The sequence below is a fragment of the Camarhynchus parvulus genome, unplaced genomic scaffold (genome assembly GCF_901933205.1).
Source record: "Camarhynchus parvulus unplaced genomic scaffold, STF_HiC, whole genome shotgun sequence".
NCBI classification, from domain to species: domain Eukaryota; kingdom Metazoa; phylum Chordata; class Aves; order Passeriformes; family Thraupidae; genus Camarhynchus; species Camarhynchus parvulus.
In genome coordinates this window covers 13,676-28,407 of record NW_022148237.1, presented here as the reverse complement: position 1 = coordinate 28,407, position 14,732 = coordinate 13,676, and the positions used below count along the sequence as shown (strand labels likewise).

The window sequence follows — 14,732 nt, the reverse complement described above, 5'->3', positions numbered from 1 at the left end:
CGTTTTGGGAGGGTTTTGGAAGATTTCCTATTTTTGGGGTTTTTTTCCGGTGTTTTCCCATTTCTGGGTTTTCCCCGGCATTTTCTCATTTTGGGGTTCCCGGGCTCCCCCTTTCCCCGTTCCCCAGCTGCTGGCCCTGCTGGCCCTGGAGGACGAGCCGGTTTTGGGGTACACGGCCCCCACCCCCCTGACCCAGCTGCACCTGCACCTGCAGCGCTGCGGCCTCGACTACAGGTGGGCTCCCCAAATTGGGGGCGCCAAAAATGGGGGGGCACCCCAAAATGGGGGGCCAAAAACGGGGGGTGGGCCCAAAAACAGAGTGGGACATCAAAAATGGGATCCCAAAATGGAGGGAGACCCTGAAATGGGGGGGTGACCCCAAAATGGGGGTTGTGAGAGGGGAGTCACCCCAAACTGGGGGTGCTTTTGGGGGGGACATCAGTCCCTTTTTGGGGGGGGTGCTGATTTTGGGGTCCCCTGAGTGGGACACCCCAAACCAGGGCGGGGAATGGGGTGGGGGAGGGGTCTGACCCCAGTCTGCGGTGTTTGGGGAGGGGGGAGCCCCCCGAGCCCCCCATCCCCTCGGGGGGGCTGACCCGGGTGTGCCCCCCAGGCCGCCGCTGCCGCTGCGGGTGCTGCTGGCGGCCGAGACGCTGAGCGTGACCTGCGGGAGCGGCCCCGACCCCCGCCCGGGGGGGCTCAGGTGCGACCGGGGGGGGCCGGGGGTTTGGGGGTCCGGGGGGTGGGGGTTTTTTTTTGTTTTTTAGGGGGTCTGGGAGGGGGTTTGGGTTTTTTTGGGTGATTTTTTGGGGATCTGGGGGGATTTTGGGATTTTTTGGGGGGTTTTTGGGGATGCGGGGGGTGTTTGGGGCCGCTGACCCCCCCGTGCCCCCCCCCCAGGCTGTTGGTCGATGACGGCTCCGTGTTCCGCTGAGGGCTGGACCTGCAGAGGGGAGGGGCCCCAAAACGGACCTGCAGAGGAACCCCAAAATGGGACCCCAAAATGGGACCCCAAAGGGACCCCAAAACCCCCAAAACGGACCCCCAAAGCAGGACCCCCAAAACGGGACCCCAAAACGGGACCCCCAAAACGGACCCCAAACGGGAACCCCAAAATGGGACCCCCAAAACGGACCCCAAACGGGAACCCCCAAAATGGGACCCCAAACGGGACCCCCAAAACGGACCCCAAACGGGAACCCCCTAAAATGGGACCCCCAAAACGGACCCCAAGGAAAAACCCCCAAATGGGACCCCCAAACGGGACCCCAAACGGGAACCCCAAAATGGGACCCCCAAAATGGGACCCCAGAATGGGACTCCCCATGGTCCAAGCCATTTCCCGGGCCGGGCGATCGCTGGGGGTCACTGGGGGGTCACTGGGGGTCACTGGGGGGGTCACTGGGGGTCACTGGGGGGGGGGGTCACTGGGGGTCACTGGGGGTCACTGGGGGGGTCACTGGGGGGTCACTGGGGGGTCACTGGGGGTCACTGGGGGGTCACTGGGGGTCACTGGGGGGTCACTGGGGGTCACTGGGGGTCACTGGGGGTCACTGGGGGTCACTGGGGGTCACTGCGGGGGTCACTGGGGGTCACTGGGGGGTCACGGGGGTCACCTGGGGGTCACTGGGGGTCACTGGGGTCACTGGGGGTCACTGGGGGTCACTGGGGGGTCACTGGGGGTCCTCCGGGGGTCACTGGGGGGGTCACTCTGGGGGCTCTGGGGGTGGGGGGTCACTGGGGGTCACTGGGGGGATCACTGGGGGTCACTGCGGGGGGGTCACTGCGGGGGGTCACTGCGGGTCCCTCATTGCCCCCCCAGATTTCATCTCCGTTCTGGACATCGATTTCCTGGAGCTGCTGCTGAGCCCCGGGAGTGGGGGGGACAGCGAGGGGGGGGCGGTGAGTGGGGCTGGGGGGGCTGGGGGGGGGCTCGGGAGGGGTCGCTGGGATTTGGGGTGACCCCCGCCCCCAGGAGCTGCTGAGGCTGGGGGGTTCGGGGGCTCGGGGGTTTGGGGGCTCAGGGGGTTGGGGGCTCGGGGGTTCAGGGCGGTTCGGGGGCTCACAGTGCCCCCTCTCTCACAGGCCCCCCCCTGGGAGCTGCTGGTGGCCCCCGCCCGGCTGCGGGGCCGCACCTGCGCCGACAGCGCCGCCGCCCTCGCGCGGCTGCTGCAGCACCTGGGGACCCCCCCGCGGGCCGCGGCCCCCCCGCGACCCCCGCCCGGGACCCCCCCGGCCCCGGAGAGACCCCCGGGGCAGGAGGAGCCCCCGCCGGGGGGGGAGCAGGTGGGGCTGGGGGGGAATGGGAACCAGAATGGGGCTGGGGGGTAAAACATGGGGGTGGGGGTAAAACATGGGGGTGGGGGGGGCAAAAATGGGGTGGGGGGTAAAACATGGGGGTGGGGAGCTAAAAAATGGGACCCAAAATGGGGCTGGGGGGGTAAAAAATGGGTCTGGGGGGGAAATGGTCGGGGGTAAAAGGGGACCCGAAATGGGTCTGGGGGAGCCCCCAGTGCCCCCCCCACCTCTGCCCCCCCCCAGGCCGCCCCCGCCCCCATCAACCAGCAGGACCTGACGGACGCGCTGAGGGACCCCCCCGGGACCCCCCCCGGGGACCCCCGGACCCCCGGTGAGGGGGGGGAATTGAGGGGTGGAGCCGGGGCTGGGGGGTTTGTTTTGGGTCTGGGGGGGCTGTTCAGGGGCTGGGAGGTTTGTTTTGGGTCTGGGGGGGTTATTTTGGTTATTTTGGGTCTGGGGGGTTATTTTGAGGTCCGGGGGGGCTATTTTGGGTCCGGGGGGTTTATTTTGGTCATTTTGGGTCTGGGGGGGCTATTTTGGTTATTTTGGGTCTGGGGGGGCTCTAACCCCTCCCCCTGTCCCCCCAGGCCAGGCCCCGCCCCCCCCGCCCCCCCCCGTGTCCCTGTACCTGTTCCCGGGGGAGGGGGGGGGCTCTGCCCGGGCCCCCCCCGAGCCCCCCCGGGGGGGCGGCGCCGGCCCCGCCCCCGAGGCTGGCCCCGCCCCCGAGGCTGGCCCCGCCCCCGAGGCCGACCCCGAGGGGTTCTGCGTCCTGGAGGCCCCGGAGAGCCCCGAGCCCGTGAGTGGGGGGGGCTGGGGGGGCAGTGGGGGGGCTGGGGGCTTTGGGGTGTCCGTGGGTGACATTTGGGTGTCCCCAGGTGACACCGGGCTGTCCTCGAGTGCAGGTGACGTTGGGCTGAGTGTGGGTGACACTGGGGGGGGTTCCCACGTGTCACCTGTCTGTCCCTGTCCCCAGGTGACATTGGGGTGTCCCTGTCCCAGGTGTGTCCCCGTATCTGCTGGCTGTGCCCCGGGTGACACTGGGGTGTCCGTGGGTGACACTGGGGTGTCCCCAGGTGACATTGCTGACACAGGGGGGTGTGTCATCTGTGTGTCCCTGTCCCAGGTGTGTCCCTGTCCCAGGTGTGTCCCCATATCTGCTGGCTGTCCCCTGGGTGACACTGGGGTGTCCCCAGGTGACATTGCTGACGTGGGGGGGTTCCCAGGTGTCACCAGGCTGTTCCCAGGTGTCACCTGTGTGTCCCTGTCCCCAGGTGTGTCCCCGTATCCGCTGGCTGGCCCCCGGGCCCCTGCGCATCCTCCCCGGCCATTTCGGGGTCCCGCGGGGGGGGCGGGACCGGCTGCGCCCCCCCCCGGGGCTCCCCCCCCCGCTCCCGCCTGCTGCTGCGCGACCTCAGCCTCACCTGGGCCCTGCACGGGGGGCGGGACTTCGGCAACGGCCACGCCCCCGACAGGTGGGACAGGGACCCGGGGGCGGAGCTTGTGGGGACTCGCATATGGGAGGGGCTTTGTGGGGGCACGCCCATGGGTGGAGCTTGTCAGGACACATCCGTGGGTGGGGCTGGAGGGGACACACCTATGAGTGGGACACGCCCATGGGCGGGGCAGAGGACATGCCCCATGGTGGGACACGCCCCAAGCAGGGAGGGGCTCTGGTGGGTGTGGCTGTGGGATGGACACGCCCCCCCAGACGACAGGGGTGGGGCTGATGGGTGTGGCCTGGACGGACCGTGGGTGTGTCCTGACTCCGCCCCTCGCAGGCCCCGCCCCCGGCAGCTCAGGCCCCGCCCCCCCACGGTGGCGCTGCCGGGGGGGCCCCGGGAGGGTCCAGGAGGAGCTGATGGAGCTGTACCTGGGCAAGGTGAGCTGGGGGCTGGGGGGGGGATTTTGGGGTAGGGGGGAGCCGGGGGTTGTTTTGGGGCAGGGTGATTTTGGGGGTCCTGGGGGCTGTGTGGGGGGGGTGGTTGGGGGTCCGGGGTTGTTGGGCTGCGGGGGATTTTGGGGTCCCGGGGGTTTTTGGGGGTGTGGGGGGGATCCCGGGGGTTGTTTTGGGCTGCAGGGTGGATTTTGGGGGTCCCGGGGGCTGTGTTGGGGTGCGGGTGGATTTTGGGGGTCCCGGGGGCTGTGTTGGGGTGCGGGGTGGATTTTGGGGGTCCCGGGGGCTGTGTCGGGGTGCGGGGTGGATTTTGGGGCTCCGTGGGCGCCCATGGCCCCCGCTCCCCCCCAGGTGTGCCTGCAGCACGAGTCGTACCTGGCTGAGCCCGGGGGGTGCGCGTGGGGGCCCGGGGGGTCCTGGGCCCGGGGGAGGCCCCCACGTCCCGCCTGGTGCTGCTGGTGCCCGAGCTGGAGCTGCGCGACCGCCTGGGCGGGGGCGGCGCCCCCCCGTTCCTGAGCCGGCACCCGCTGGGGGCGCCGCCCCCGCAGCCGCCCACGGTACCGGCCCCAAAACGGGAACCCCCAAAATGGGAACCCCCAAATACGGGAACCCCCAAAATGGGACCCCAAAATGGGAACCACAAATGGGAACCACAAAATGGGAACCCACAAATGGGAACCCCAAAATGGGAACCCCCAAATACGGGAACCCCCAAAATGGGAACCCCCAAAATGGGAACCCCAAAATGGGACCCCAAAATGGGAACCACAAATGGGAACCCCCAAAACGGGACCCCAATACGGAACCCCCAAAATGGGAACCCCAAAATGGGACCCCCAAAATGGGAACCCCAAAATGGGAACCACAAAATGGGAACCCCAAAATGGGAACTACAAATGGGAACCCCCAAAATGGGAACCCCAAAATGGGAACCCCAAAATGGGAACCACAAAATGGGAACACAAATGGGAACCCCCAAAATGGGAACCCCAAAATGGGAACCCCCACAATGGGAACCCCAAAATGGGAACCCCAAAATGGAACCCCAAAATGGGAACCCCAAATGGGAACCCCAAAACGGGAACCCCCAAATGAGCACTACAAAATGGAACCTTAAATGGGACCCCAAACCTGGGACACCCCAAATCTGGGACCCAAAGGGAGCACGGAGATGGGAACCCTAAATCTGGGATACCCCAAAAGGGGACACCCCAAATCTGAGACCACAGGGATGGGACACCCCCAGTCTGGGACCCCAAAATGGGACCTTAAAAGTGGCACCCCCAATGCCTGAGACCCCAAATCTGGGACATCAAATGGGACCCTGAATGTGACTCCAAATCTGAGGCCCCAGATCCCTGAAATTTGCCCCCCCCAACCATGCCCCCCCCGCCCTGACACCTGACCCCACACCTGACCCCAAACCTTCCCCCCGCCTCTGTTCACCCCCCGTTGTTGCCCCTGCCCCCCATTTTCTGCCCCCCCCCCAGCTGTGGCTCAAGGCCCTGCGGGTTCTGCCCCACCCGCCCCCCCCCGGGGGGGTCCCCGAGTGCTGCCTCAGGGTGACCCTGACCCCGCTGCGCCTGCACATCGACCAGGTGGGCAGGGGAGGGGGCTTGGGGGGTCCTGGGGGGGCTTTGGGGGGGTTTGGGGGAGTTTGGGGGCTTTGGGGGTTTGGGGGGCTTTGGGGGGCTTTGGGGGTTTGGGGGGCTTTGGGGGGGTTTGGGGGTGTTTTCGGGTAGGTTTTGGGGGGGTTTTGGGAGCATGGGAGTTTTGGGGGGGTTTGGGTGGTTTTGGGGGTTTTTTAGGAGCTTAGGGGTGTTCTGGGGTTTCGGGGTGTCGTTGGGATGTTTTTGGGGTGTTTTTAGGGGGCTCACGCTGCCCTTGCCCCCCCCCAGGACCCGCTGATTTTCCTCAGGGATTTCGCCGGCGCCTTCCTCGCCCACCTGAGCCCCGCCCCGGGCCCCGCCCCGGGCCCCGCGCCCGGTACCGCCCCCAGGGGGAGGGGCTGGGGGCGGGGCCGGCCTGGGGAGGGGCTGGGGCCTGGGGCCGGCCTGGGGAGGGGCCAGCCCGGGGGAGGGGCTGGGGCAGGGGGAGGGGCTGGGGGAGGGGCCGGCCCGGGGGAGGGGGGGGGGCCCGGGGGAGGGGCCGGCCCGGGGAGGGGCTGGGGGGGGCCGGCCCGGGGGGAGGGGCTGGGGGAGGGGCCGGCCCGGGGGGAGGGGCTGGGGGAGGGGCCAGCCCGGGGGGAGGGGCTGGGGGAGGGGCTGGCCGGGGGGGGGAGGGGCTCCGGGGCTTTGGGGGTCCCCTGACTGTGCCCCCCCCCTGCAGCCCCCCCCGGGGTCGGGGACCCCCCCAGGCCGGAGCCGCCCCCGGAGCCGGAGCCAGAGCCAGAGACCCCCCCGATCTACTTCCGGTGGGACTGGGACAGACTGGGGGGGGCCGGGGCGTCCCTGTGTCCCGGGGATGTCCCCGAGCCGTCCCCGGGCTGACTGAGCTGTCCCCGTGCCTGTCCCCAGCGAGTTCCGTTTCACGGCCGATGTCCCCGTCTGGCTGGATTACCGCGGCAAGCGCGTCACCATGGAGCAGGTGACACGGGGGACACGGGTGACACGGGGGACACGGGGGACACGGGGGGGGGCCAGCCCAGCGCTGCAGCCCCGGGGCTGCTGTCCCCCAGCGGCGCCGCGCCTGTCCCCGGCTGCGCTGCCCCGTGCTGTCCCTGCACTGTCCCCTGCTGCGCTGTCCCCACGCCCTGGCGACACCGTCACCCCATCCCTCACTGTCCCCCGTGTCCCCCGTGTCCCCATTGCCCCACTGACTCTGTCCCCCGTGTCCCCTGTGTCCCTAGGGCGCCCTGGCCGGGATCCTGATCGGGCTGGCGCGGCTGAACTGCTCCCAACTGCGCCTGAAACGGCTCTGCCACCGCCAGGGGTGGGACACTGGGGACATTGGGGACACTGGGGACACTGGGGACATTGGGGAGGACATGGGGGGACAATGGAGGGACATTGGGGACAATGGGGATGGGGGACAGGGGGGACGCGGGGGTTCCCAGTGACCCCAAACTCACCATTCCCGTGTCCCCCCCGTGTCCCCCCCGTGTCCCCCCCGGCCCCGTTGTCCCCTCAGGCTGCTGGGGCTCAGCCGGGTCGTGTCCTACGCGGTGACCGAGTGGCTCCGGGACATTCGGTGTCACCAGCTGCCGGGGCTGCTGGGGGGGGTGGCGCCGGTGCACGCCGTGCTGCGCCTCTGTGAGTGTCCCCAATGCCCCCGTGTCCCCCCCGTGTCCCCTGACTGTCCCCTGACTGTCCCCTGTCCCCCCAGGGCGCGCTCTCCGGGACCTGCTGCTGCTGCCGCTGCAGGGGGGGGGTCCCGGGGGGGTGACCCGGGGGGTGACCCGGGGGGTGACCCGGGGGGTGACACGCTCGGGGCCGCCGGGGCCAGCGCGGCGCTGGGGCTGGGAGCGAGGCTGCTGAGGGCGCTGCAGGTGAGACCCTGAAGTACCCCGAAATCACCCCAAAAATACCCCAAAATCACCCCAAAAATACCCCAAAAGCCCCCCCAAAATCACCCCAAAAATCACCCCAAAATCACCCCCAAATCACCCCAAAAATACCCCAAAAATACCGCAAAAATCACCCCAAAATCACCCCCGAAATCACCCCAAAATCACCCCAAAAAAACCCCCAAAAACCCCCGCGGGGGGGGGGGGGGGGGGGGCGGGGGGGGCTGCAGGTGAGACCCCAAAAAAAATCACCCCAAAATCACCCCAAAATCACCCCGAAATCACCCCAAAAATACCCCAAAATCACCCCCAAAATCACCCCAGAATCACCCCAAAAATACCCCAAAAATACCCCAAAAATACCCCAAAAATCACCCTAAAATCACCCCAAAAATACCCAAAAATACCCCAAAATCACCCCCAAAATCACCCCAAAATCACCCCAAAAATACCCCAAAATCACCCCAAAAGGCCGCTGAAAGCACCCGCAGGTGAGACCCCAAAGTACCCCAAAATCACCCCAAAATCACCCCGAAATCACCCCAAAAATACCCCAAAATCACCCCAGAATCACCCCAAATCCCCAAACCCCCCCCAGCCCCCCCAAGGGGTCCCTTTGGGCAAGGGGGGGGGTGGTCCCAGCTGTGACCTTTGACCCCAGGCCCTGGCCGAGGCTCTGTTCGGACTCGTGGCCCCCCCGGGCCCCCCCCACGAGCGGCTCCCAGCACGGACCAGCACGGACCAGTACAGACCGGTACGGACCAGTGGGGACCAGTGTGGGACTGGGGGAGCTCCCAGTATGGCCCAGTTGGGGTCAGGGGGTCCCCGTATGGCCCAGTTTGGGGTTGAGGGGTCCCAGTTCACTCCGGCGGGGCTGGGGGGTGCTCGTGCCCCCCAGTCCCCCCCAGTAACCCCAGTTCCCCCCCCGTTCTCTCCCCAGCGCCCCCCCGGCTCGAGGAGCGGCCCCGCCCCCACCGAGGGACTGCGGGGGCCCCGCCCCCCCCTGCGGCCCCGCCCCCAATAAACTGGTTTTTACTGGTTCTTACTGGGACTGGCACTGCTTCTTACTGGGACTGGCACTGGTTTTTACTGGGATTGTTTTTTCCTGGTTTTTCCTGGTTTTTACTGATTTTTACTGGTTTTACTGTTGTTTTCTAGTTTTCACTGGGATTGGTTTTTCCTGGGACTGGTTTTCACTGGTTTTTTACTGGTTTTTACTATTTTTACGGGTTTTTACTGGTTTTTACTGGGGGAGCCCGGTGGGAGGGGCTCGGGCGCCGCGCGGGAGGGGGCGTGGCTCGCGCGCCGTGACTCCGCCCCGTCGCAGACGTCACATCCTGCGCGCACGTGACGCCACCGCTGTGCGCCGCGGGAGGAGCGCGCGGGACGGCGCCGGTCGGTGGGGGAGGGGCCGGGGGTGGGGGCTGGGGGAGGGGCCCGGGGGTGGGGGAGGGGCCCGGGGGGTGGGGGAGGGGCCGGGGCTGCCCCGGGGGGGGGCGGCTCCCAGTGCGGCCCAGTTTGGGGGAGGGGGTTCCCAGTTTGGGGTCAGCGTGTCCCTGTCAGCAGCTCTGGGGACGTCTGGGGACATTTTGTGACATTTGGGGCCATTTTGGTCCCTCAGCCATGAGCAGTGACCTGGACGTGTTCGTGGGGAACACGACGCTGATCGACGAGGAGGTGTACAGGCTGTGGCTGGATGGACACTCGGGTACGGGCACAGCTGGGCACAGCTGGGCACAGCTGGGCAACGTTTACTGTCCCGGTGTCCCCAGTGTGTCCCGGTGGCCGAGGCCGTGTCCCATGCCTGTCTGTCTGTCTGTCTGTCTGTCTGTCCCGGTGGCCGAGGCCGTGTCCCATGCCTGTCTGTCTGTCTGTCTGTTTGTCTGTCTGTCTGTGGGCCCCCCCGTGTCTGCTTGCTGTCTGTCTGTCTGTCCCGGTGGCCATGTCCCATGCCTGTCTGTCTGTCTGTCTGTCTCTGTCAGTGGCCGAGGCCGTGTCCCATGCCTGTCTGTCTGTCTTCTGTTCTGTCCCGGTGGCCATGCCCGTGTCCCATGCCTGTCTGTCTGTCTGTTTGTCTGTCTGTCTGTCTGTCCCAGTGGCCGAGGCCGTGTCCCATGCCTGTCTGTCTGTCTGTCTGTCTGTCCCAGTGGCCATGCCCGCGTCCCATGCCTGTCTGTCTGTCTGTTTGTCTGTCTGTCTGTCTGTCCCGGTGGCCGGCCCGTGTCCCATGCCTGTCTGTCTGTCTGTCTGTCTGTCCCAGTGGCCAGGCCGTGTCCCATGCCTGTCTGTCTGTCTGTCTGTCTGTCCAGTGGCCGAGGCCGTGTCCCATGCCTGTCTGTCTGTCTGTCTGTCTGTCTGTCTGTCCCAGTGGCCATGCCCGTGTCCCATGCCTGTCTGTCTGTCTGTCTGTCTCGTCCCAGTGGCCGAGGCCGTGTCCCATGCCTGTCTGTCTGTCTGTCTGTCCCGTGGCCATGCCCGTGTCCCATGCCTGTCTGTCTGTCTGTCTGTCTGTCCAGTGGCCGAGGCCGTGTCCCATGCCTGTCTGTCTGTCTGTCTGTCTGTCCAGTGGCCGAGGCCGTGTCCCATGTCTGTCTGTCTGTCTGTCTGTCCAGTGGCCGAGGCCGTGGCCCGGCGGCTCCGCGTGGGGGTCCTGGAGCGCGAGGGCACCTCGGTGGCCGTGCTGCAGAGCGACACCCGCGACCACTACAGAACGTTCCAGATGCTGGAGCGGCTCCTGCACGCGCCCCCCCGGCTGCTGCAGCAGCTGCTGTTCCAGATCCCGCCCGAGAGACAGGCCCTGCTGGTGCAGAGGTGCGGGCGGGGGGCTGGGGGGAACTGGGGGGGGCTGGGGGGGACTGATGGTTTTCCCTCATTTTTGGTTTTCTCCCTATTTTTGGGGTTTTCTCCCCATTTTTGTGTTTTTTTCCCTCATTTCTTCCCCATTTTTTGGGTTTCCCCTCATTTTTGGGTTTCCCCCCCCCATTTTTGGGGTTTTTTCCTCATTTTTGGGTTTTTTTCCCCATTTTTTGCCCCCGCCCCCCAGGTACTACGCCTTCGACGAGGCGCTGGCCCGGGAGCTGCTGGGCAAGAAACTCTCCAAGGGCACCAAGAAGGAGCTGGACGAGGTCAGCGCCCGCACGGGGTGGGGATCCGCAGCTGCCGCCGCCAGGTGCGACCCAAACACGGGGAAAAACACCCCAGAAATGGGGGGAAATCCCGAAAAAATGGGGAGCCCTGAAATGGGGGGGAAACCGTAAAAAACTGGGAGGAAAACCCCGAAAACTGGGGGATGGAAACCCCAAAAACTGGGGGGGGAAACCCCAAAAACTGGGAGGGGAAACCCCAAAACTGGGGGAAACCCCAAAATCTGGGAGGGGAAACCCCAAAAACTGGGGAAACCCCAAAAACTGGGAGGGAGCCCTGAAATGGGGGGGAAAAAGGACCCGCGGAACCCTGAAATGGAGGAAAAATCCAAACCCAGGAGGGGAAACCCCAAAAACTTGGGGAAAGACCCCAAAAACTTGGGGGAAAACCCTAAAATGGAAGGGAGCCCAGAAATGGGGGGGAAACCCCAAAAACTGGGAGGGAAACGCCAGTTTGGGATCTGGGGGGGCTTTGGGGCGCTGACCCCCCTGCCCCCCCAGTTTGACAACTTCAAGAGGGTGTTCAAGGCGGTCGAGGAGCTGCGGGGGCCCCTGGCCGAGAACATCCAGCAGCTCTTCCTGCTGCCCCCCGCCCTGGCCCGGTGAGGGGGCACTCTGGGGGTCCGGGGGGGGCACTCTGGGGGTCCGGGGGGGCCCTGGGCTGGGGGGGGGGTTCAGGGCCCAGCACACGCTCTCCTGGCTGGGGGGGTTTGGGGGCATTTTGGGGGGCTTAGGGGGTCGGGGGAGAGTTGGGGGATATTTGGGGTTTAGGGGATGTTTAGGGGGTCTGGGGGTGTTTAGGGGATGTTTTGGGGTCCCCTAGGAGGCCAGGGCCCCCCCGACCCCCCCGGCCCCCCTGTGACTCCCCCAGGGACTACGCCCTTGTGTTCTTTGGGATTTGGGGGATATTTAGGGTTTCAGGGGTTTGGGGGGTGCTTAGGGGATGTTTGGGGATGTTTGAGGTTTTGGGGGGGTTCAGGGGGTTTGGGGGTGTTTAGGGGATGTTTTGGGCTCCCCTGACCCCCTGTCCCCCCCAGGGACTACGCCGCCATCGTGTTCTTCGCCAACAGCCGCTTCGAGACGGGCAAGAGGCGCCTGCAGTTCCTGAGCTTCGGGGACTTCGCAGCCTGCGCCCAGAGCATGATGGCCCACTGGAGCCAGGGGGCCCTGGGTACCCAAAAACCCCAAAAAACCCCAAAATCCCCAGAGCCAGGGGGCCCTGGGTACCCCAAAACCCCCCAAAATCCCCAGAGCCAGGGGGCCCTGGGTACCCAAAAACCCCAAAAACCCCAAAATCCCCAGAGCCAGGGGGCCCTGGGTACCCAAAAACCCCAAAAACCAAAATCCCCAGAGCCAGGGGGCCCTGGGTACCCAAAACCCCCGTGACCCCGATGACCCCGTTGTCCCTGTCCCCCCCCGGGGCGGCCGAGCCGGACGGGTCCTGCCCTGACCCCGGTGTCCCCATGACCCCAATGACCCCGCGGTCACTGTCCCCGTGCCCCCTGTCCCTGCTGTCCCCACAGCCCCCGAGGCGGCCGAGCCCGACGGGGACCTGCCCAAGTCGTTCCTGCAGGACCTGAAGGAGCTGAAGGTGCTGGTGAGCGACAAGGACCTGCTGGACCAGCACAAGAGGTGGCACCGGGGCCGGGACGGGGACACCCTGGGGACACCCTGGGATGGGGACAGGGACACCCCCAGAATGGGGACAGGCCTGGGAGGGGGGACAGGGACACCCAGGGATGGGGATGGGGACAACCCTGCAATGGGGGTCCCGGTTTTGGGGGTCCCTGGAGGGGGGGTCCTGGTTCCAGGGGGTCCCTGGGGGCGGATCCTGGCTCTGGGGGGGTCCCTGGGGGGGGGTCCCGGTTTTGGGGGGTCCCCAGCCCCCCCGCCAACCTCCCCCTCCCCCAGCCTGGTGTGCGCAGCCCTGCGGGGGAAGATCTCGGTCTACAATGAGCTCGAGGCCAATTTCAAGGTGAATCCCCCCAAAAACGGGGTGTCCTCGCTGGGGGGAGGGGTCCCCAAAATCCCCGGGGGCTGCTTGGAGGGGGAGGGGCTCCCCCAAAATCCTGGGAACCCCCAAATCCCCGTGCACGTTTGTGGGAGGAGATTGGGTGGGGGGAATTTTGGGGGTCCCCAACGCCCCCCCGTGCCCCCGGGTTTGGGGTCCCTGACCCCCGTGCCCCCGGGTTTGGGGGTCCCTGACCCCCCCGTGCCCCCCGGGTTTGGGGGTCCCCAACGCCCCCCCCGTGCCCCCCCCCGGGTTTGGGGGTCCCTGACCCCCCCGTGCCCCCCAGGCGCTGTCTCGGGCTCTGGTGAACGTGGGCGGGAAGCTGACCCACGCCCGCGACGTGCGGGATTTCTTCGTGGACCTGGTGGAGAAGGTGAGGGGCACCCCAAAATCGGCACCCCAAATTCAGCACCCAGAACCCCCTCGGGCCCCCCCTGGAGTGGGACCCCCCCAAATCCAGGTGGGTTTTTGGGGTCCCCCCAGGTGATCGAGCCGTGCCGCTCTGACAAGTGGAGCCCGGGGGACCTGAGGCTCTTCCTGACGCACTACACGGCAGCACCCCGAAACCTGCCGGGGTTCAGGTGAGCCCCAAACCCAGGAACCCCCCCAAACCCCCCCCTAAAGCACCCCCAAATTCCCCCAAAACCTGCCGGGGTTCAGGTGAGCCCCAAAGCCCGGAACCCCCCAAATCTCCCCCCGGGAGCCTTTAGGGGAACCCCAGAACGGGGCTGAGGGGGGGATGGAGCACCCGGGGGGTTCCCCAAAAGTGAGGGACACCTCCCCCAAAATCCCGTGTCCCCCAAAAACCCCAAAATCTCAAAGTTCTGCCCCATTCCGCAGGCACCAGGCGCTGTGGGAGCGTTACATGGCCGCCATCAGCGCCTGCCTGCTGCGCATGTACCACGAGTGAGCCCAGACTGCGCCCCAAAAACCGCGCCCCAAAAACCCCGCCCCAAAAACGGACATGGCCCCAAAAACAGCGCCCCAAAAACGGACATGGCCCCAAAAACGGACATGGCCCCAAAAACAGCGCCCCAAAAACGGACATGGCCCCAAAAACGGACATGGCCCCAAAAACGGACATGGCCCCAGAACCGCACCCCAAAAACGGACATGGCCCCAAAAACAGCGCCCCAAAAACGGACATGGCCCCAAAAACAGCGCCCCGAGGATGCGGCACCCCTGGGAAATCAAAGGATCCGGAACCTGCAGTGACCTGAAATGAGAATAATTTGGGATACCCCAAAAGTTTGGGATACCCCGGAAGTTGGAGATACCCCAAAACTTGGGCAGCCTCCAAATACAAGACCCCCCGAAGGAGACGATACCCGAAAACCCAACGGGCCAAGGATGGAGCATCAGCACCCCAAAATTTGGGTGTTTGGGGAACCCCCCAGGAAGGGACCCCGAGCACCAGGACACCCCAAACCTGAGACACCCCAAATCCGGAGGAGCAGCAGCGCTGCAAAAATCGGGACGTTGGGAATGGGGGACCCCAAAAAGGGGGGGATGCCCAAACCGGGACACCCCAAACCCGGGGGGCCCCTCCCGTGTGACCCCAAAATTGGGGTGGGGGTGCAATAAAGAGCCGGAATCGGAGCTGAGCTGGGGCCGTTTGTGGGGGGGGGGGGTTCCCCAAATTTTGGGGTTAGGGTGGGAGGGGCAGAGTTGGGGGGGTCCCCAAAATCTGAAAATGGGGAGAGGGACGGGAGGAGCTCTTGGGGGCGGGGCATCGGGGGTGGAGGAGGGGCGGAGGGGGAGGGGGCGGGGCAGCGGGGGGGGGAGGAGGGCGGGGAGGGGCGGGGCAGCGGGGGTGGGGGGGCGGAGGGGGGGGCGGGGCAGCGGGGGTGGAGGAGGGGCGGAGGGGGAGGGGGCGGGGCA

At 66.4% G+C, this 14,732-nt stretch overlaps 2 protein-coding genes across 2 annotated transcripts; both read left to right on the top strand.

Moving 5' to 3' along the window:
* The first annotated feature begins 1,300 nt into the window (after positions 1-1,300).
* LOC115916196 (autophagy-related protein 2 homolog A-like) lies at positions 1,301-8,678 on the top strand. The gene is made up of 15 exons (XM_030969882.1): positions 1,301-1,328; positions 1,823-1,902; positions 2,086-2,286; positions 2,542-2,629; positions 3,570-3,770; positions 4,077-4,177; positions 5,683-5,790; positions 6,091-6,178; positions 6,521-6,605; positions 6,709-6,778; positions 7,041-7,123; positions 7,322-7,443; positions 7,517-7,679; positions 8,359-8,451; positions 8,638-8,678. Exons 1-13 carry the CDS (start codon positions 1,301-1,303, stop codon positions 7,666-7,668), a joined length of 1,407 nt encoding a protein of 468 aa, XP_030825742.1. The 3' UTR covers positions 7,669-7,679; positions 8,359-8,451; positions 8,638-8,678.
* Positions 8,679-8,977: 299 nt separating this feature from the next.
* Positions 8,978-14,443, top strand: FIBP (FGF1 intracellular binding protein). Its single transcript, XM_030969934.1, is given in 13 exon segments — positions 8,978-9,092; positions 9,319-9,405; positions 10,310-10,508; positions 10,741-10,838; positions 10,841-10,866; positions 11,342-11,442; positions 11,878-12,011; positions 12,364-12,472; positions 12,752-12,815; positions 13,138-13,224; positions 13,335-13,432; positions 13,692-13,847; positions 13,934-14,443. Coding segments are annotated over 11 exon segments (1,071 nt in total). The 5' UTR covers positions 8,978-9,092; positions 9,319-9,320; the 3' UTR covers positions 13,762-13,847; positions 13,934-14,443.
* Positions 14,444-14,732: the final 289 nt, after the last annotated feature.

Excerpts from the sequence above, each read along its gene's own strand:
- LOC115916196 (XM_030969882.1), top strand. The coding sequence starts at position 1,301 with ATGGGACCCCAGAATGGGACTCCCCATG. Across the intron at positions 2,630-3,569 it reads CGGGGACCCCCGGACCCCCG|GTGTGTCCCCGTATCCGCTG; the intron begins GTGAGGGGGGGG and ends CCCTGTCCCCAG. Across the intron at positions 7,124-7,321 it reads CGGCTCTGCCACCGCCAGGG|GCTGCTGGGGCTCAGCCGGG; the intron begins GTGGGACACTGG and ends TTGTCCCCTCAG.